We start from the raw sequence: 22,500 nt of genomic DNA, 5'->3' as shown, positions 1-22,500 counted from the left end.
TGCTAGTAAAACTAAAATGAACATATCATACTAGTCAAACTAGAGTGAACATATACTAGTGAAACTAGAGTGAACATATATCATGCTAGTAAAACTAAAGTGAACATATACTCGTCAAACTAGAGTGAACATATACTAGTGAAACTAGAGTAACCATCATATACTAGTGAAATTAGTGAACATGTATCATACTAGTAAAACTAGTGAACATACTAGTGAAACTAGAGTGAACATATACTAGTGAAACTAAAGTCAACATATACTAGTGAAACTAGAGTGAACGTAACATATTTCATACTATCTGTTTCGTCACTCCTCTGTAACCTTGGCCTGCACTGCTGGCTTTGTACTGGGTTGGTCATTATTTCTTCATAACATGAAAACACAACACATAACTTGGAATACCAGCTTAAAATGAGAGATTCATGTTTTCTATTTGTCCTGAAATGTTCTCGTTGGCAGTCCTTCCAACTCCTTCCAGCTTCCTCTGCCTCTCCTCAGCATGCCAGGTTCCCCTGCTCCGGACGGCCCGTCACCCGTGAATCAATTTCACCGCTGACCTCGCGTTAGTTTGCCGCTGATCACAACCTTCCCTGCCTGTCGCTTACTTAAGAGGAGGGCGGTAGTATACATGCCTACTTCAGCTGACGGGAAAAGAACTGAAAAACGATTTAGTGAAATGATGCAAACCTAATTAATAAGCAGGACTGGTGAGAAGGATGAGAGACGGTGAGGATGGAATGAATCATGCGCTCGAGGTTGTAAAGGAACAGTCCGGTTAATTTCATTAACTGCACGATGTTTGTTTTCCACTCAGTGCTCAGGGAGGGAGGACAAACGGGGCAGGCCGGCCTTTCCGACATTTCCGCTCCAGCTCCGTGCCTACCCCCCTGGTCATGGACAACTTGGTACATTCCGGAATCGGGCCACCTATTAACCCGGTCCTGCAGCCAGTGGCCCACGCCAGTGAGGATGGCGGTGGGGGCCTCTCGTCACCACGGAAACAGCCCCCTCCCAAACCTAAACGGGACCCCAACACGCGTCTGAGTGCATCGTACGAGGTGGTGAGCGCGGGCCTGTGCATCGCTCCCAAGGACAGTCCCATGGAGAGCCAGGCCTCTCCCTCAGGAAGTCCGCCGAAAACCCAGCTCTCTCCTACTGACCGTACGTAGCACTCCGTCCCCACGAGGGGGCAGTAGCGTGCAGGAGGCACGGGTAGCCCCCTTACCCCCGAACAAGGGCTTTCCCCCCCAAAGACATGCATGCCTAGTGCTTAGCTAAGCCTTCTGTGTCATGCATGCGTGTGCAAAGTAATGCTTACAAAATTTATCTGATTGGTTATTACTGCGCGCGCGCGTGTGTGTGTGTGTGTGTGTGTGTGTGTATGTATAATCGGATCTCACTTTTTGTTTTAATAGATTTGATTTAATAAATGTTTATCAGTGCATTTCTTATTTCCATCTGCCATCTATCATTCTGTGAGCTGAATCAGCTGTTTTTCTGTACGACTTTATTAAATGTGATAAATGACCTCAATGTCCATCTCTCCACCCCTGTCCTGACCTCTAGCCCTGTCTAAGCCCCGCCCTCACAGCGACGACTACAGCACTATGAAGAAGGTCCCGCCCCCTAAACCCAAGCGCAGTCCCAACACCAAGCTGACAGGCTCGTACGAGGAGATCTCCGCTCCGCCCGCGCGCCCCACGGACATGAAGCTGGCCTGCCTGCTCCGTGGCGGGCACTGCCCTGGGGCCCTGGGGCGTCACGGCGCCTCGGAGGACGGCCCGCAGTCCTGCCTGCTCGGCTTGCGCCCGGGCGCGGACGAGGAGGACGTCTACATCGAGATGGTGGGCGCGTGGCGAGCTCTGAGCCTGAGTGACAGGACCAGCAGCCCAGAGCCGGGCGAGGCCGTTTACGAGGAGATGAAGTACTTCCTGCCCGAGGAGGGCGGAGTCACCCCTCAGGCTAGGGCGGAGCCGTGCGAGGTCGTGACCCTGGCACCTCCTAAAACGCCGGAGCCCAAGAGACCCGTGGCCCTGGTGGAACACCCGAGGCAGCACAGCAATGGCGAGGCGGCGTGCGATATTCCACCCCCTTTTCCCAACCTGCTGCTCCACAGGCCCCCGCTACTGGTGTTCCCCCCATCGCCGGTCACCTGCTCCCCGGCCTCGGACGAGTCGCCGCTCACCCCGCTGGAGGTGAAGAAGCTCCCCGTGTTCGAGACCAACCTCAACTACTCCGGCCAGGACGGCGGAAGCCCGCTCTCGCCCCAGTATGCCCGCCAGCGTGCCGACTCCTCGCCCAGCCTCTCTGTCCTGATGCCCGACAAATCCACCCCGCCTCTGACCCCGCCCCCTCCCCAGGCCCCTCCCACGGCTCCGCCTCCGCCGTATCGCCCGCCCTCGCATTTCCCCTTTCCTCCCGAGGCTAACTTCCTGGCGCTGACCCGAGCCGCGTCGGTAGCCAGCGCAGAGTCTGCCAAAGCGGGCCACAGAGGGGGCTATGGTGTGGCCGAGACACCCCCGGGCAGCGCCAAGCCGCCCTACTCCCCGGCGAAGTCGTCCCGGCCGGAGCCACGCCGGGCACACTCATGCTCATCCTCGCCCCTGCTGTTCAACCCAGCCAACGGGAGACCCCTTACCAGCCCGCTCGACGAGCTCAACACCCTCTTCAGCTCAGGACGGACTCTGCTCCGTAAGTCCACCACAGGGAGGAAGATCAGAGATACTGGTGAGTGTGTGTGTGTGAGTGTGTGTGTGTGTGTGTGTGTGAGTCAATCAATGGGACATTTGCAGCTGAAAACACTCACAGCGACTCACACATGACGTTAAAGTCCTGTGAACTGATACATTAGATCTGGTCCATGGTTCCCCGTGGAGACACTCTGAGGAACCGTGGGAGATGTTCCTACAGAGAAGAACTTTCCCGTCTTTCGCTGGGAGCCGCCTTGTGTCAGAAAGATTCATTTTCGGGAGGTTGACGGTGAAGGTCGCCGTGCCCTCTGAGGTCCACGTGAGAAGCTGTCAGACGTGTGTGTGTTTAGGATTACGGAGGCTAGTCATTGCCTCTTCCTCTGGTGTGGGAGGGTGGGGTTATAGCAGTGGGACAGCCAGCCCCCCTGCCACTGTGGGGTTGCCGCACACCCGCACAAACCTGGCAGTGTGTTCAGTGTGTATGCTGCCCCCTCACACGACCAACCCTCACCAACTCTAGGTTACGCTGAGGTGGCATAATGCCTCATCTAAGCAGAGCCCTTAATCACATAAGACAAAAAAACACAGAGAAGACACTGTGCTCTCACAAAGACATATTACCCGTGTGAGTGTGTGTGTGTGAATGTGCGTGTGTGTGTGTGTGTGAGTGTGTGATTGTGTGTGTGTGTGTGTTATTCCTGGGCTGAGATGAACCCCCCTCCCTCTCTTAACCTTTGTATTTAATTAAAGATGCTTTAGCCTCATGCTGCTCCCATCATTTAGATTCATGGGCATCGGGGTTTTTTTGTGTGTGTGTTTGTGTGTGTGTGTGTCTGTTTCTGTGTGTCTGTGTGTTAATAATTAACCCAACATCTCCATTACTGGTGGTGGTATATTTGGTATCTTGTTGAGTTCTGATTGTCTTTCTCTGGCTGGATTATAGCAACTTAGAATTCATCATTCATACAGTCCTGTCGTAGTAGTAACACATCACTGTCCCGCATGACCGCCCCGCTGTAGTGAGAACGCCTCACTGTCCCGCTGTAGTGAGACTCACATTTCATTCTTGGTGGGTTTGAACACACACCAACGTGGTCCAGGAGTGTGTGTGTGTGTGTGTGTGTGTGCTGTGTCCTTCATGTGTAAGGACCAGTGCTGATGTTGGTGAGCTCAGCTCATGGTCCGTGCTGGACACAGTGGGTCCATCGAAGACTAAATGTCCCCTAAAGGTCATGGGGTCACGCGGGGATCTTTAAGATCCTTAACTCCTGGGCTTGCCTTCTAAAACAGTGTGACCACGTCCGTGGCATGCTCAATATTTCATGCTTTACTGAATGGCAAAGCGGCTCCCGCGAGGTTGCATGCGAGGTCGTCGTGTTTGTAACATCACCTCACGTGTTCACGGTATGAACCACACACCTTAATCCTGCCGGAACAGATCGGCCTTTTCTGAGATTTTCACATTCCTGTGCAAATGTGCATGTGCCGGTTAGGAAGCTTGTGGTGGAGCACAGAGGTCTTCGCCCCGCTAGCATCAATATTACATGAGCAGGAGATGATGTAGTCATGAAATATTCAATCTCAACGTCTCCTAGCCCGGCTGATGAGAGTGGGTCATTCCATATCCAAGTGTGGGCAATTCCCTAGAGAAACGCAGCCACGTGCGTGTGTGTGTGTGTGTGTGTGTCCTAAGACAAATGCATGTGACACCAGAGAGGAGGAAATGACTTTTTGAATCACCGTCCTCAAATGTGTGTGTGTTAATCGTCCGAACAGACGCGTCCTGGTCGTCAGGCTGTTTAAGAGTGTGTCTCGTCAAGCGGGCCTTCGAGCTCACTGTCACCGGGATCCATGCACAGCTGTGCACTCTATTCTGGTGCCGGGGTAAACCCGCTGGTGCCAGCGTGCGCCCCCCTCGGCCCGGTACGCACACACGCTGGGCCTTTTGGCCAAGCTCGTTGGAAGGGCTGCATAATGTAGCGGTTCTTAGCCTCCCGGCAACGTTAAGATCTGTGATACCGGTACGGCAGGAGGCTCCCGCGTTCCCAGGATCCCTGGAAGATCCCGGGAGTGTGTTCGGTTGTGCCTTGCCGCATTCCTGCTTTATGCGCTCGCTGTCGCACAGTGCCCGGCGAGACGATCATCGGCGCGCGCGTTCATCCAGAGGGAAGAAGCTCACGTCCTCTCACGTCCTGCGTTATTAATGATCTGAACTGTCAGTCGCCTCGAGTGGAAAGTGAGGGAATACCATGGGGGCCTCAGAGTCCATGCCGTGTTTTAAATCCGTCTGGGTTCAACAGGATGAGGGGTGGGCAATGAAGAGGCCTAATTATGTAAATTGTGGGATGTAGAGGGCCCTGGCTGTGGAATGAATATGTATTTGACCTTTATGAACTGCATGAGATACAAATGACACAGAAATAAGGATTAGTTTATGTCGTAAGGTATCACCAGCTGCAGCCATGCCGCGGCCGAGGAGTGTTGCATCCAGCGTGCCCTGTGGACTCAGACGACGTTGGCGTGCTTGCCTGTCAGCTCCCGGCTGTGTCTGACCGTGTTTTTTGAGTGCTGTAATGGAAACCAGGCTGATGGGGCCGGGCCGGGCGGGCGGGGCGATCAGCTGGCCTCTGCGCTAAATCCATCGTGGCGTCGGTTGGAACTGAGAGGTCGCGGATTCCACATAGCTTAGCAACACCCCACCCCCACCCCCCCGGGGTCCTTCTGTCCCATCGAGCACGAGCAGGGAGCAGCTGCTAGAATCCTGGTCCCGCGTAGCCTGGTCCCGCGTGGCCTGGTCCCGCGTAGCCTGGTCCCGCGTAGCTGTGGGCAAGTGTAGGGCCAGACTGACGCGTCTGTTGGGACCTGTTGACATAGGAGGCAGCGTTTTGAGTGTGTGTGTCTGTGTATGTGTCTGTGTGTGTGTGTCTGTGTATGTCTGTGTGTGTGTGTGTCTGTGTGTGTCTGTGTGTGTCTGTGTGTGTCTGTGTGTGTGCGTGCGTGCGTGTGCGTGTGTGTGTGTGTCCGTGTCCGTGTCCGTATCCGTGTCTGTGCTGTAAGAGGCTGAACCTTCTGTTTGCTTTTGCTTCCCGCAGGTTTCACGAACTCCAACATGAACCTTCCGGGACGAGAGGAACAAGGCACCTCCTCCTCGTCTTCTTCGCCCCAGCTGCAGGACAAAAACGCCAATAACCACACCTCCCCCAACTCGCCCAGCCCCGCCCCCATCGAGAACGGCAACCAGCTCTCCAACGGTAACGGGGGGCGTTAGGGGCAGTAGGATCTGACCACAGGAAACAGGGGAAAAAATCACTAGATTGAATCTCAGCATGGAGAAGGTCACGTGATGTGTCACATGAGAGGCCCTTGTATGAACCTTGTTTAAGTACTACCCCCTTCATTAGTATGGCATGCACCAATGAATAATGGTGATGGAGAAATACATTATTCATGTCCCTTAGGGAGAAAATAATTCCAGAGGAAAGTCCAGTTTCTCAACAGTGGATGACCTTGGGAGGGGTTTACCCAGTCACATGATCAGGGAAGAGAGAGCGAGAGAGAGAGAGAGAGAGGGAGAGAGAGATGGAGGGTAGGAATGAAGTGAGCTGACCCAGAATCTTTCATCTAGGTGGCCTGTGATTGGTGGGAGAGGCCCTGGAGTTGATGAAGTGCTTCCCCTAAGAGCCCACTGGTCCACCCACAATCCCTTGCACTCTGTCTTTGTCTCTCTGTCTCTGTTAAATGCTCACATGTCCTTTCCTGTCTCCGGGCGGGCTGATGTCTTTCTGGTCAAGCTGGTGTCACACGTGCAGGCGAGGAAGACCAGGAGTCCGGACATGGCCTAGCTAGCACAGCTGGGGCCCATATCACCTTCATCACTGTAGGTCTCTGATCGTTAAGTGAGCGTCAGGACAGGCGTCTTCGGGGGCTGCACTTCCTGGGTCTACATGGAGAGCCTTTAAGGTGAAGGTGGGAAGACGCTCTTCTGTCTGACGCCGTTTCCTCTTGTCTGAACAGGGACGCTGGAAGATGAAGGACACCACAAATCTAATGTGTCCAGTGCCGCCACACTGCATAGACATATGGACAGCCATCATACTCAGGTAAAGCGCGCGCGCGCACACACACACACACACACACACACACACACACACACACACACACACACACAGAGACCTCTGTCATCAAGCCCTCTGGGGTTGCAGTGGCCTCACGTGACCCACCATCTTTCCACGGAGAACCTGGACGTGAGACCAGCCGTCGCGACAAGTAGACAGTCGCTTGTCACGGTGTTTGTGACGTCTACGGTGGATTTGCACACATGCCAGGCGTGGGCACAGGCATGGCCACATCTAAACACCTGGGCCCCGGGATCACACGACGTACGTGCGAGTCAACCGGCGTGACACGTCTCATGCATAACACGTGACGTGTGTCATGCGTAAGACCTAAATCAGTCCAAGCCAAACGCTGCCATCCGCCACGCTGCCTAACAGATACAGAGCCTCGGCCCTGACGTGTAGGACACACACGCAGAGCCGTCGCTCCTGGGCAGAAGAGATGATGAGACAGGGGTGGGTTCGTTATTAACGGTCATTCATTCTACGCCTACAAGCCAGAGAACATGCCGCATTAGTGCAAGATCTCATGCCATCACCTGCTGACAGCAGAAGCCTGTGTGCTTTTATTGCAGAAGCCTGCGTGCTTTGAAGAGAGTGTCGCGGCACAGAGGCAGGATGAGGATAGGGTGGGATTACAGCCTGGCTGTTGACGTGATGGGATGTGCACCGCACGCGCGACATCTAAACACTCCTCACCTACTCACAAACAGGAGTTGTAACGGAAATGGGCTTTAGTAATGACAGAAGGAGTGTGTGTGTGTGTGTGTGTGTGTGTGTGCGCGTCCGCGAGGCTGCTGTCTGCCATGTGGACCTCCCTGCTGCAGGCATCTCATTATGCAAACTATAATAAAGTAATAAAGGTTTATGAATATGTATATGTCGGTCAGCCAGGGGGTGTGGAGTAACCCCCGCAGCTCACCTGAGTGGGAGGACACCTGAGTGGGGGGACACCTGAGTGGGAGGACACCTGAGTGGGAGGACACCTGAGTGGGGGGACACCTGAGTGGGGGACACCTGAGTGGGGGGACACCTGAGTGGGGGGACACCTGAGTGGGAGGACACCTGAATGGGAGGACACCTGAGTGGGAGGACACCTGAGTGGGAGGACACCTGAGTGGGGGGACACCTGAGTGGGGGGACACCTGAGTGGGAGGACACCTGAGTGGGGGGACACCTGAGTGGGGGGACACCTGAGTGGGAGGACACCTGAGTGGGGGGACACCTGAGTGGGAGGACACCTGAGTGGGAAGACACCTGAGTGGGAGGCAGTGTCATACGAGCCTGCAGAGAGAGGGACCAGGTGTCCTAGTTCCAGGACACAGAGTCCCGGGGCCGTCGCTCACGATCCGTCGGACCGTTACGGTGATGGACAGGCAGACACACACACGTGGCGTGAGGGCACATCTGTGCGTCCCGAGCGAGAGGGCATGTACCACGGCGCCCCTCACCCCCGGCCCTTGCGTTTTATCTTCCTGTTTTTTCTTTTTTGGTTGTCGGAGCCAGACGGGTCGACCGCGTTCTCCTCATCCTTGTGTTAACTGAAACCGAAGTGCGAGTCTTCCTGAAACTCTCCCGCTCTGTTCGGCTTTGTTGTGTTATTTTAGGAGGCGGGCGAGCGGTATGGAGCGTTTCCCGTTTTCACGCTCAGCGCCCAGGCGTCTCCGGTTACTGGATCCCATTCAGCCCCTACAATCACTCACCCTGCACACATGATAGGGTCAGGGTCACATGACTGCTTGGAAACCAGGAAGCACACCAACAGTGGAGACACGGCCGCAAAAAAAAAGCCGCCTTAAATGATAAATATGTCGTACAGACGTGTGCATCTCGTGCTTTAAATAAAGCTTTAACTATTCAAGTGGGTGATAAAATATTTACAGGTACAGAATTGCACAACCCCCCCTGCTAAACTAGGGTGCTCTGAAACCTGACCCTCCTCGACTGCACGCTGTGAGACAGGCTGAGCTGTGAGACAGGCTGAGCTGTGCGACAGGCTGTGCTGTGAGACAGGCTGTGCTGTGAGACAGGCTGAGCTGTGCGACAGGCTGAGCTGTGAGACAGGCTGTGTTCCTCCTCCGCTAACGCATGATGGCACTCTCCTTTTACGGCTTCTTTCAGGCTAATCCGACTGCGGCACGTACATGCGAATGTGACGTCCAGACAACCACACATGTTAGCATAATGTGTCCCAAATCTCAGCCTACAGATCAGGCCTCTGCAACCATGTTCACACCTAGATCCTCAAACAAAAACCAGTACAGATCCTCAAACACAAACCAGTACAGATCCACAAACACACCAGTACAGATCCACAAACACAAACCAGTACAGATCCTCAAACGCAAACCAGTAGATATCTTGAAACACAAACCAATACAGAACCTCAAACACAAGCCAGTAGATATCTTGAAACACAAACCAGTGATCTCCATGACAGCTCCAGCTCTGGCTAGTGTGGGCCGGCTGGATGAACGGCAGATGGCTCCTCTATTACAGCCAGCTGACCCCGACAGAGGCCAGCTTTAGAAGGACACTCGAGCCCCTAATGTCCTTATGGCTCTCGGAAGCAAAAACCGGTCCTCTTAATGCAGGAGTCTCCTCCCTTGCGGTTTACCCCCCCCACGTCTGAGTGGCCACGCTGGACCACACGTCAGTCCACTACATCCGCCATCGATCCGCGTTGTATAATAATAATAAAACCTCACTGTGCGGAATAGTGAAGTAGTTAATTATTGATCGGGTTGGCTCGGGAGAACACGCTCACTGTCCCAGTCCAGTTGGAGGGGAGAATTCCTGAAGGCGGAGAAAGATGGACACACGAGGGTCCTCTTCCCTTATCCGCTCACCCAACACCCCACCCCCACCCCCCGCTAATGGAGTGGTCCTGTCTCTCCTGCCGTGGACGGAGACGCCCCATAGCCTTGGGGAGGAACCTGCTACGACTGACTGCCTCGAGTCAGGACGTCGGGGAGTCAGGAGAAAAGTCTGAGGTTCAGTTCACCGTCTCTGACGAGGCTAAACGTGCTAACGTGTGCGAGTTTCCTAACGAGAGCTGTGAAAGTGAGAATGACGCAGAGATCAGCACTTCCGCTCACGCCTGTAAACGCCGTGACACTACAGGGCTGTTTTACCCTCCTTTTTTAATTGTGTCAATATCTCGCTCACGCAGTGTTCTAGATGCGTTTTTCTAGTTGCGTTCTCTACTCTAAAATCAGTCTCTCTCTCTCTCTCTCTCTCTCTCTCTCTCTTTTGTCTTACAGAGGGGACACCTCACCTTCTCGCCCTTCGGGGCAGGAGCAGCACTGTAGACTGGCCGTGGCTTGCGTCCGTGTAGGGACGGGGTGAGTCTGCTTGGCCGGCCAACACCTCATTGGCTCCCTCCACCTGGGCCACCTGCCACTCCTCCACTTGGGACACTCCCTCTTTTCATCTCACTGACAGGAACCTGCACCTCCACCTCACTGGTGGAAGGTCTCCGTGGTCAGCTGGCGTGGGCCTCTTACTGGACATGTTACTGGGAGAAAATATAAAGATGAGGTCACTAAAGATGAACATGGCGTTTTGTTCGGAGTCATTTAATAAGCTCTGAGGCTCGGTGGTTAAGGTACTTGATTTGTAATTGGTAGGTTGTAGGTTCGAGTTCCACTACTGCCAAGTTGCCACCGCTGGTCAAGTTGTGTTCAGTCATAATTGTAAGTTGCTTTGGATAAAAGCGTCAGGTAAATGTTAAATGTAGCACAAGTATGGAAGGGTTCTTTTAAACCTGTGCTAGATTAGGGGTGGATCTAACCTCTAACGTTTACAATCACCGATCCACTTTAGTGGATCGACACTTTGAAGAATTTAGCGTTTCTGTAGACTACATTTAGCGTGGTTATTCACAGCTACGCACTCGCACAGTGACAGCTGTGCTCCTCCAAACCAAAGTGAACAGCAACAACATCGGAATTTTTATCCAGCTGGGTTTTTGTGCTGCGTCCGTTCCCCCTGTCCTTGGCTGCTGTTGCCGTGGCGATCTCGCGTGCCCTTGGAGCTGATGCTGTGTGATCCGTGTCCCGTGTTTCACCGTATGCCTGTGGCAGGGCATCCTTACGAGAGTGCGTGTCCATGCTCCCCACACAAACTGTCCCTGCCTCGTGTGTGTGTCCTGTCCAGTTTTGATTTACATATTTTACATGCATTTACTAGGAGTTTTATGGCTTTGTTTGGGTATATATTATATTATATTGTATTATATTTTTTGTGATAATTGTTTCCATTATGTGTTATATTTGTAATATATGTAAGGTTAAAGATAATTGCTGCTATACTGGGTGTGTGTGTGTGTGTGTGTGTGTGTGTTAAACAGTATTCACCATATTGACACACTTGCTTCATCGTAATCTCATTCCGACCTCTGGTCCAGTCTGCGCCTACAGGGACGCCTTTCGCGCCGTGTTTTCCCTCTTCGGGATAGTATGAGGGTTAACCCGTGAGGTTTGGGATTAACCCGTGAGGTTTGGGATTAATCCGTGAGGTTTGGATTAACCCGTGAGGTTTGGATTAACCCGTGAGGTTGGGATTAACCTGTGAGGTTTGGGATTAACCCGTAAAATTGGGATTAACCTGTAAAATTGGGATTAACCCGTAAAGTTTGGGATTAACCCGTGAGGTTGGGATTAACCCGTGAGGTTGGGATTAACCCGTCTGAATCTTGTTTTAGCCCCTGAAAGCAAAAATAATGTTCAGATTTTGAGAAATGGATTGTTTTCTCTTTCTCTTTTCTCGTCTGTAATCGCACAGTGATGTTTGGAGACCTGCAGGCCATGAGAGGGGAAGCCTCACCGTGTGTGTGGGTGCGTGTGGGTGTGTGTGGGCATACGTGTGTGTGTGTGTGCATGCATGTGTGCGTGCGTGTGTGTGGGTTTGTGTGTGTGCGCGTACGTGTTTGTGTGTGTTTGGAAATGCATATATTGCATTAGTTTTATTATAATAAGATGTATTATTTATTTATAATAAGATTAATACAATTTTATAAGATTATCACTTCATCATAATCATCATCATTATTTATATATTTGATAAAAATGACAAAGTGCTTTACAATAAAGACACAATAGCAACGTGATATTACTGAGATAATACAGAGATGATAATGAGCTATTACTGAGATGATAGAGATAATGAGAATACTGAGAAAACACTGGGATTACTGAGAATACAGAGATGATAATGAGCTATTACTTAGATGATACTCAGATAATAATGAGATAATACTGAGAAAACACTGGGATTACTGAGATAATACTGAGATAATACTGGGATTACTGAGATAATACTGAGATAATACTGGGATTACTGAGATAATACTGGGATTACTGAGATAATACTGAGATAATATTGTTTGCACACATTACTAATGTTGCATGTTTTATTCTAATGTAATTGTCAGTGTTGCTTTTCTAGGGTATCTGAGAACCATCTTTATGAAGGAAGAGTCTCTCACACACACACACACACACACACATACACTTACATACTTACACACTCACACACACACACACTCCCACAGACACACACACACTCACACACACATGCACACACACACACACTCACACTCACACACACATGCACGCACACACACACACACACTCACACTCACACATGCACACACACACACTCACGCACGCACACACACACACACTTACATACTTACACACTCACACACACACACACACACTCACACACACACACACACACACACACACACACTCTTACATACTTACATACTTACACACACGCACTTCTTATTTGGGGAATTAGTTCGAATCCCCCAAGCATTTCTTTTGTGTGTGTGTGTGTGTGTGTGTGTGTGTGTGTGTGTGTGTGTGCGCGGTCTGACTGACTGTAGTCTGATCAAAACAAACAGTCTGATAAAGCCATGTATGCCACAATCTGCCCCCCCCACTCTCTAAACAACAGGCCCCCATTCACAGCCCCACTGCCCAATTGCACCGCGGCATCTGCCTAATTTGCGCTCTGCCTCCACGTCTTTGTGGCCGAGCTAATCGAGGCAGAGACGGGACCCCTGGCCTCTGCCTTCCAGCGTGGAGGTGTCATGAAGAAGCCCGAGAGTTTCCCACACTGCACCTGGGCTCTCACGGAGTTGATCACAGGCTACTACAACCAGGGGGAACTGAGACAGATAGGGACAAAAAACAAAGATACAGAAAATAAATAGAAGTACGTGCGTGTATATATACACACACACACACACACACACACACACACAGACACGTGCATATATGTGCAGTCTTGGGGAAACTACACAACACCCTCAGGGTCCAGATGTCTGGTAGAGCACCTGAGCTTGAAGGAGAAAAGTCACCTAAAGAAGCCAGAGTGGGGAATTTGTGTGTGTGTGTGTGTGTAAAAGAAAGAAAATGAGAAAGACTTCTGGTTCTAGTGCATCGCTGTGGCTCCATCTCCCATTAATGTGCGTGGTGGTCATGTGCTGTGGTTAATATGCCGCCACACATGGGTGTTGCGCTGACAGACAGCACAGACGTGTTCAGAGAGACATTCCGGTGCGTGGACGGTTGAGTGTGTGGGTGGTTGTCTCCTCATGTTCTCCGCAGTAAGGATGCTTCGTCCTCCTCGTGGCCTTCTGCCTTTGTTTTTCGGACTGCTCTAATAGGTGTAGGATTAATGTTGTCCAGTCATCTCCGTGGTGACCGTGGGCATGGAGAGGCTCTGACAGGGTCATTGTGTGCTGTCGACCTTTCAGCGCGGTGACAGTCCGGAATGTTCCTCGCCGAGGTCCGGCTTTGTGCGTTTTCGTGAGGGGGAGGAGTCAGGGTGAATTTGAGATACATGTCACATGCACAGGGGTGGGGCTTTTCAGATCAGCTCCTCCTCAAATGTTCCATTAGAACTGCAAAATCTGGAATATTTCATCAATATAGTGTAAATGATCTCCAGTGAATAAGCATGTTGCATATTCATGAAGTCATAATCCTGGCCTGTTATTATTGCATGCATTGTTAAATAGTTAATTACCTCTGACTGTAAAAACCTCTGACTGTAGTAAAAACAAAGCAAAAAGGAATGCGTCTGAAGGTGTGTGTGTCTGTGTGTCTGTGTCTGTGTGTGTGTGTGTGTGTGTGTGTGTGAGAATAGACCAATAGGTGTAAATTATAGATTAGGCTACTTCGTATGTGGGGTGTGTGTGTGTGTGTGTGTCTGTCTGTCTGTCTCTCTGGGTGTCCTGCATCTCTGGAATGCATCCTCTATACTCACTGCACTCTCACTGCACTCTCTATACTCACTGCACTCTCACTACACTCTCTATAGTCTCTGCACTCTCACTACACTCTCACTGCACTCTCTATAGTCTCTGCACTCTCACTGCACTCTCACTACACTCTATACTCACTGCACTCTCTATAGTCTCTGCACTCTCACTGCACTCTCACTGCACTCTCTATACTCACTGCACTCTCTATAGTCTCTGCACTCTCACTGCGCTCTCACTACACTCTATACTCACTGCACTCTCACTGCACTCTCACTACACTCTATAGTCTGCACTGTCACTGCGCTCTCACTACACTCTATACTCACTGCACTCTCACTGCACTCTCTATAGTCTCTGCACTCTCACTGCACTCTCACTGCACTCTCTATAGTCTCTGCACTCTCACTGCGCTCTCACTACACTCTATACTCACTGCACTCTCACTGCACTCTCACTACACTCTATAGTCTGCACTGTCACTGCGCTCTCACTACACTCTATACTCACTGCACTCTCACTGCACTCTCTATAGTCTCTGCACTCTCACTGCACTCTCACTGCACTCTCTATAGTCTCTGCACTCTCACTGCGCTCTCACTACACTCTATACTCACTGCTCTTTGTGTGGAGACAGAAAGCGTGGACACGCACTCTCGTAAGGATGCCCTGCCACAGGCATACGGTGAAACACGGGACACGGATCTCACAGCATCAGCTCCAAGGGCACGCGAGATCGCTCTCACTACACTCTCCAACGTGGGCTGCCTCATCCCCCGCGCCTCTCAGTCCCGGTGCCTCGTCCGTGCCTCGTGAGGTGTTCTCAGCGCTCAGACTCGTGTGCTCTTGTGCTCCGCAAACATCACAGGACGGTGCAGAGACGCTCTCGTTCTCACAGTTCTGTGGAGCTTTGTGCTTCATCATTCATTAATGAAACAGGCTTTTCCACTTGCTCTATAGTTCTTATTGTAGCTCACTTCCTCTTTCCCATTTTCTGTCTTCTGTTTTTAACTCTTCACTTCGTTTACACGAGCTGTAAAAAGCCCCAAATGCCCCCCCCCTTTTAAAAGCCCACTGTCTCAGTAAAGGAGCGAGCAGTTCTCACCCCTTTCCCTCAGTGCTCGCTCTCTCTCTCTCTCTCTCTCTCTCTCTCTTGAGAGAGAGAGAGAGAGAGAGGATCTGGAAGCCAGCAGGAGATCCCGGTCAAATTTCCTGGTATTTACTGGCCAAGGATGATTAGAAAGCCTCGTCGGATAGATTTATCTGTGCATTGATTGCTTTTGACTGATGGATTAGGGCTGTGCATACGTGTATGCAGCGGAGTCTGTTAGTTATGTCTCTCATGCATATACAGCGATGTCAGGACAAGGGTCCTCCTCCATAGGTAATTCGTACCCGGGTATTTCAGCCTCGACACCCGTGGTGAGCACCTGTGCCTGTGCAGGACAGGAGCAGGGATACGATTACACCTGATGTGTGCCTTTTAATTACGGCCGTTCCCAATGTGCCACATTCATCCCAACCGTTTCCAGACACTGGAATTCTGCGGTTTCCGTCGTTGTTGTTGATTTGTTGTGGGGTTTTGTTTTTGTTTTTTTCTTTTTGCTTTTAGTGACACACACACGTCTCTGTGACATGAATATTTCTGCTGTGTACTTTTCGGATTGTGTATAACTGGAAATGAAAGTGTTTGCATTATAATGGTACCCTGTCATCCTGTTCTCTCTAAGTGATCCCTCTATTCCTCCCTTCATTCTCTGCTCCGTCTCTCCTTTGACAGGCCTTCCGGACAAACGAGCCTTACCCACCTTGGCGCTCAAACACAAGAAGAATATCACCAAGAAAACTTCCCCTTAGTTACCATGGTTACTCTGGTCCCCACTGTGGCCCTCCACCAAGGCCTTGCCCGTGGTTTAGACTGTTCACGTTTGTCATCTCGCGGAAGGAGCGCTGACACCATGGCGACGCAGCTCCCCGGAACTCACTGCCATGCCAATGTCCAGAAAGAGAGCAGCACGGCTGGGCTGTCGTTTGTTGCCAGGGCAGCGGTTTCAGTCCTAGGGCTGTTCACTGTATCTGGAGCTCGCCCGCCTCTACTGCGGTTTCGGTCTCTGTTCGTGTGCCATAGTTTAGTGTCGCTACTCAGAATCAACCTGGTGCTGGTTTGTCCCTGTGCGCTAGCCGAGGCCGCTGCGCCGCTCAGGGGCGCCCCACGTCGAAGTTTACACGCCGAGTCCCTCTCCGACCCCAACGCTCCGGCTTTCTTCAGGGTCACATTTCTCCTCCGGGTGCTTCTGAGACCCACCTTGGGAGGTCGCGTCCCTTTCCAAAGTGGGGGGATGGTGAGATCGTGGGAGGGGTAATACTCGGGCGAAGGGCCGGGCTCAGGGAAACTCTCAGTGATACCCCGGGGACATTTTCATTTGAAGCTACAATACCCACCGGCTTCAGATGCAAAGCACATGGCAGAGTGAACTCCGGGACACGCAGACAGCTCGGCAATGCACAGACACGTGTCGACAGAAACAATGCTAGCTAACGTAGAAGGACACACACAGGAAGCCGCGCTTTCTCCACAAACACGTCTTACTGCACGGGTAAGACTGGCCACAGAGGAAACGACATCAAGATCACAGGAACTTTGCAGGACTTTACCAACAGATGCTCGTGCAGATTCCAACTCGGATTGCATTGCTGGACGTAAACCCACAATCCTCACACCACGGCAATGGACTGAAACTAGCACCTTGTTCGGAGGTGAAATTTCTGCGGTGTGGGCTGAGGTCACGCATGTCCACACCATGCTGGTGACAGGTGAATGGTATATAGCACATACAGCCACTGACACAATTTCAGTTGTTTTGGCACTGTGCTCAGCACTCTGGAGATAAAATTATACAAAGAGACTGACTTCAAAGTGCAGAATGTCAGGTTTAAGTCGAGGTATTTACATCTCATATTGAGTGAACGATAGAGGAATCGTAGCTCTTGTGTTCATATTACACCCATGTCAGGGGAGACTGCAAGTAATTGGACAGATTGACGTAATCTTAAATAAAACCATCACGTTGTGAACTAAACCGTTTGGCAGATGACGTCTGTCTGACACACGTCTGTATCCGTGCCTCGTCTCCGGGAAGCAAGCCAGAAGCACGGTGCGGTGCCACGCGGATGACGTGGCCGGTAAGGAGTGCAGGAAGCTGTTCGTACCCCTTTGGCTTTTGTAGTCCGCCGTTAGAGGCAAGTCATCAGGGTCTGCTGGTCTCCCTACACACTCAGTTCTGCTGGTCTCCCTACACACTTAGTTTTGCTGGTCTTCCTACACACACTCAGTTCTGCTGGTATCCCTACACAAACTGAGTTCTGCTGGTCTCCCTACACACACTCAGTTCTGCTGGTCTCCCTACACACACTCAGTTCTGCTGGTCTCCCTACACACACTCAGTTCTGCTGGTCTCCCTACACACAAATAGTCCTGTTGGTGTCCCTACACACACTCAATTCTGCTGGTATCCCTACACACAGGCAGTTCTGCTGGTCTCCCTACACACACTCAGTTCTGCTGGTCTCCCTACACACACTCAGTTCTGCTGGTCTCCCTACACACAAATAGTCCTGTTGGTGTCCCTACACACACTCAATTCTGCTGGTATCCCTACACACACTCAATTCTGCTGGTCTCCCTACACACAGGCAGTTCTGCTGGTATCCCTACACACAGGCAGTTCTGCTGGTATCCCTACACACAGCTGCTGCTGTGCGACACATATAGGCTCGTGATGTTTCAGATTTAATGCATTGTTTACCTCCACAATCACCTTTATCTGCCGCACTGCTGTTGGATAATCTTACTGCGCTGTTAGGAGAACTAATGCACGAGCCATGATGTGATGTCACACCTGGCATCTGTCCAATTACTTCTGGGGCCCCCAGTGTGAGGGACATAATTTGTAGATTTACGTGAGGTTACATGCAAAGGTCCTCCGTTTAAAGTAGACAGTCTGCACTGAGCCTTCAGAGTTTCAGCTTCGTTTCAGTTCCGGCGTGCCGGTATTCTCGAACACCTCAAGCTGTCGTGTCTTCTCCGTAACATCACAGAAAAAAGAGGGACGAAAAGCAAATGTGAGATGTGTGGTTTACACTGTCTCACTGTCTACATGTGCAGCCGTGTTTCTCTATGAACTGACGTACGTACACGTTGAACTGGGGACTTTGGACATGCACCAGTTTCTTCGGTATGCACCAGAAGACCGAATACAGACATCCAGCGACTACTGAGACAATGAGCTTCGTCTCCAATATGTCCCTGCACAGGCTGGGCGTGTCCCAAAAAGATCAGCTAAACTGGCCAATCATTGTTATAATCCTGCAAGATTTGTGAAAGTGGAGTACTGCAGTGATGAATGAGGGGTTTTACCTGATGAGTGGCTGTTATTCGTGCTTGTATGACTGCGATCAGTGTATGAAATGTCAAATGTTTGGTACCAGATGTTTGGTACTCTTCCTTTCTTTTTTTCCCCTGATCTTTGTTGGCTCTTCTTCCTGCTGACATGTTTGTTAGCATCTGTCTGCCACGGCGGGCTGAGAGCTCGTGTGTTTTGACTTCGTCCAATCGTATCGCTCACTCTGCACCTGGGCGAACTCGCTGAATGTACAGGACTGCGTGCACATGCAACCCCCTGCTCTCCGCTCGGTGTTGCAGGGCCGTGGAGTTTGTGAAGCCCAAGCGTAAAATTCTCCCCAGTTCTGGACTATGACTATACTGCTCTTCAGTACCGCCCGTGATGGTTCTCTGTTTATAGTTTTCAGCGTCTTCATCTCGGTCCAGGAGTCCTGACACTGCTGTCGACATCTACATGGTCGTCTGATGATTGTAAATTTGTTTATAAAAATGACTTTGTACATGAACAAAAAAAAAAAAAAAAAGATGATCTAAAAACATCAAGGAGACATGCATAATCTCCAGAGTTCTATTCGAACATTATACCTACTGAGTAGTTTCATGAGAGACGCTACTCTGGACTCTCGCCAAATCCAGGCTCTTGAGTTTACGCTCCTTTTACGACTGTGCCCTGATTTTTTCTGCACACCCACATGGTCTTCACAAAACTGCAATCACCAAATTCTGCTCCCCCCCATAAAGCTGCTTTCAAAGTGATTAGAAGTGGGTCTGTTGACTGCCCACCCGACCAGTGTGTCAAGCTGTTGACCAGAGTAACCGTGCCAGAACCCAGGGCTAGCACGGCAGTGCCCACACTGTGTAATAGCTGGGAAGACCTTCACACAGCAGGGCTTCTGGGAAAGTGAGTGCAGACCTTTGCTAACAACCCACGCCATCACAGCCTGCGTAAGCACGATGGATTTTTGCTTTGCTACTGCTAAACAGGGTTAAACATGGATGATCTATTTTGGCGCTGAATTATTTATGCCAATTTTAAAAAATTATTATTATTATTATTTTTTTTTGTAATAACACCAATTATTTCTGTTCAGTACGTAATATAAAGACAAATACCACTGCCTCTCCGACCCCACGCCTGTCCCGCCTGGTGCTGTGGACCTCTCCCGACCCCCGCGTGGACATGTTTAATATAAACATGTGACGTGAGCCCTCAGTCCATCCCCTGCAGAAGGACTCTGCTGCGCCGAAGCCCACCCCAACATGTCCGGTGTGTCGCCCTCGGCCCGGCGCTACAGCCCTGCGCACCTCCGAGCCCCCTGCAGGCGGTTCGCACAGTTCTGCATCAGTGTGGCTGTACACGTTAGCCTCCGCACAACTCCATAATGGTCCCTGTTTTCCACCATCCTGTTTCCTTTCGTGCATACGATATATAAATATAACTGTCGCTTCGATACATGCGTGTCTGTGGGGAAAGAATTTAAAGGGAGGGAACAAGGTATATGTCTTGGTACATATTTTGTTTTGGTTATGTTTTATAAGATTCCTGTACAGCAATAAAGCGCGGTAATGTCAGCACCCGGCTCTGTCGTGATGTCACTGAGGTCGCAAACCAGTATTCCATGGGAAAAGGAGGAAGAAAATAATTTTTTTGTGTGTGGAAACATGGGCAGATTTGCGTTTTGCAGTTCTGAAGCAGGGATTTACATGTGTAATAACTGTGGCTCTGTGCACTTTATTATATAGTGACCTTAAACCTCTGGTGCACATTCACAGTCCACAGCTGAATAAGATCAGGCAAACACGGGCTGTCAAGCATCCTTTCTGCGTCACACACACACACACACACACACACACACACACACACACACAATGCAAACATCCGGGCGTGTGCAAAGGCCATCCATAGTTTGTGGTGTGTGTGTGTGTGTGTGTGTGTGTGTGTGTGTGTGTGTGTGTGTGTGTGTGTGTGTGTGCTTTTTTTTTCCCCTGTGAAACAGTCCGGGTCTGCAGTTCTTGTGTAAACTGATTAGCACTCACTGAGCCATAAAGGTCCTGGGTCATAAGTCATACCGCACACTACAACACATGTCATAAACAGAGGGATCCATTCACAGCTAAATAACACAGCTGCTGTGTGTGTGTGTGTATGTCTGTGTGTGTGTGTGTGTGTGTAAACATCATCACATTCAGTCTCCTACACGGGATGTGATTGTCTACAATAAAACTATTTCCCATCCTCATGAATGCATATTTACACAGACAAACAGTGCAAACTGTATAGGCAAATTCATATAGCCAAGCACGTCATGTGGACAGTTCACACACACACACTTTGCACACTTCCTTGTGTTGGCGTCCCTGAAAGTTTCCAGGGTATTTCCCGAGCATGTTGCTTGGCACAATGATTTTACACTCCTTGTCACCTTTCAGCTCTCAGTACCTATGACTGCTGGATTAGATGCAGATGAGATGCAGATTAGAACAGATTAGGGCACAGCTGCAGGAAAGTTTCACAGCACAAAACTTCTCCTCCCACCCTGCGGCTCAGTGCCTACCTAGAGACAGCCAGGCTGTTGTTAGTTCCTCGGGGTCAGAGGTCACAAGAGATAGAGGGTAAAATGGAGCAAGCAGGTCCTGAATACAAACATGATGCTATCTAGGTTCCTGTGGCGGTGTGTCTCTCTCTGGTGCTAACGTGAGATGTATGCATCTTAATGACGGTGTTCCCAAGATGTGAAAACAGGCAGTGCGCTGCTCGGAAACCGGTAAGCATCATCACAGAAAACATGCAGATATCATGGTGCATATTCATACTGCCAAACATAAACCCTGCAGAATTTCTGAGGGGTTGTTTTGGTTTTCAGTACCACACATCTCCAAATGAATGACACTAACCGGAGTCATGGCAAAGGTAGGAATGTGATGATTTGACGGTTATGATTAGTGCCGAATCATCAAGGAATGTTGTTGAACCGCTCCTGGATGGAATGTCACACTTTAGAAGTTGTGTTTTTTTTCTGTGAAATGTCGTTTAACTGCTTAGGAAAGGAATGTGGAAAGTGCGGTCTGGAAGTGATTGCATGACATTAAAGAATTTACTCCGGAATGGTAACGAGAATTCCTGTGCCATTTGCCGAAGGAATGCAGGCGGTTTGGTAGCTATGATGTTCCTATTATGTGGTCCTTCCAAAGCTTTGGGAGCTAGAATGTGGATGTAAATGAATTTGTTTGCCTGATAGATGTTGCTAGTAGACATCTGGCTTAGTACTGCTTCACAGCTCGGAATTGTGGATCCCAGTACTAATCCAGGAGACATGCAGACGGAGTTGCCTCGCGGATGTTTGCGTTGGACGTGGGGTGGTGTGTGTGGGTGGGGACCGGAATGATAAAAGACGAGGGCGTAATGACTGCTCACCGTACGTACACACAAAGTACACATCAAGCAAAACAGAAGCACGCTGGGCTGTGTCCCCTCCGGCTACGTGAGTCATACGGCTTCACACAGCCCAGCGTTCGGAAGAGCGTCCGGACACTAGAGCGAGGCGGGCAGGGAACGACGGGAGGTGTTCCCAGAGATTATCCGTATCCTCCACCACTGTTCCCAATACAGGAGGCTCCGTGGCTGGTGGGATGAGAGGAGGTGCAGAGGAGGTGGTGGGGAGGAGGTGCAGCCTCCTGGACAGCCGCTGGAGGAGTTGAACCACTTTATATCAGCTGTCATGCATACATTATACACACACACACACACATACATACATATATATATATATCTCATTATATGTATATTACACATATATAGTGCATTATACACTATACGTATTATTATTACATTATATATATGTATATTACACATTATATGTATATCACACACATACATATATATATATATCTCATTATATGTATATTACACATATATAGTGCATTATACACTATACGTATTATTATTACATTATATATATGTATATCACACACATATATAGTAGTTTATACATTATATGTATTATACGAACGGAC

At 50.2% G+C, this 22,500-nt stretch overlaps 1 protein-coding gene across 5 annotated transcripts in view; it reads left to right on the top strand.

Annotated features, from left to right (window-relative positions):
* myo16 (myosin XVI) overlaps positions 1-19,010 on the top strand; it is a 110,453-nt gene extending 91,443 nt beyond the window's left edge. For all 5 annotated transcript variants that reach the window (XM_035522962.1, XM_035522963.1, XM_035522961.1 and 2 more), the window contains exons 31-36: positions 818-1,164; positions 1,570-2,730; positions 5,786-5,944; positions 6,708-6,793; positions 10,072-10,152; positions 15,865-19,010. In XM_035522962.1, coding sequence (XP_035378855.1) covers positions 818-1,164; positions 1,570-2,730; positions 5,786-5,944; positions 6,708-6,793; positions 10,072-10,119 — 1,801 coding nt within the window. In that variant the 3' untranslated portion in view covers positions 10,120-10,152; positions 15,865-19,010. The remainder of the gene's footprint in view (positions 1-817; positions 1,165-1,569; positions 2,731-5,785; positions 5,945-6,707; positions 6,794-10,071; positions 10,153-15,864) is intronic.
* The last annotated feature ends 3,490 nt before the right edge of the window (positions 19,011-22,500 follow it).

The sequence above is a fragment of the Electrophorus electricus genome, chromosome 25, assembly GCF_013358815.1.
Source record: "Electrophorus electricus isolate fEleEle1 chromosome 25, fEleEle1.pri, whole genome shotgun sequence".
NCBI classification, from domain to species: Eukaryota; Metazoa; Chordata; class Actinopteri; order Gymnotiformes; family Gymnotidae; genus Electrophorus; species Electrophorus electricus.
This window is presented reverse-complemented; position numbering and strand designations above follow the sequence as displayed.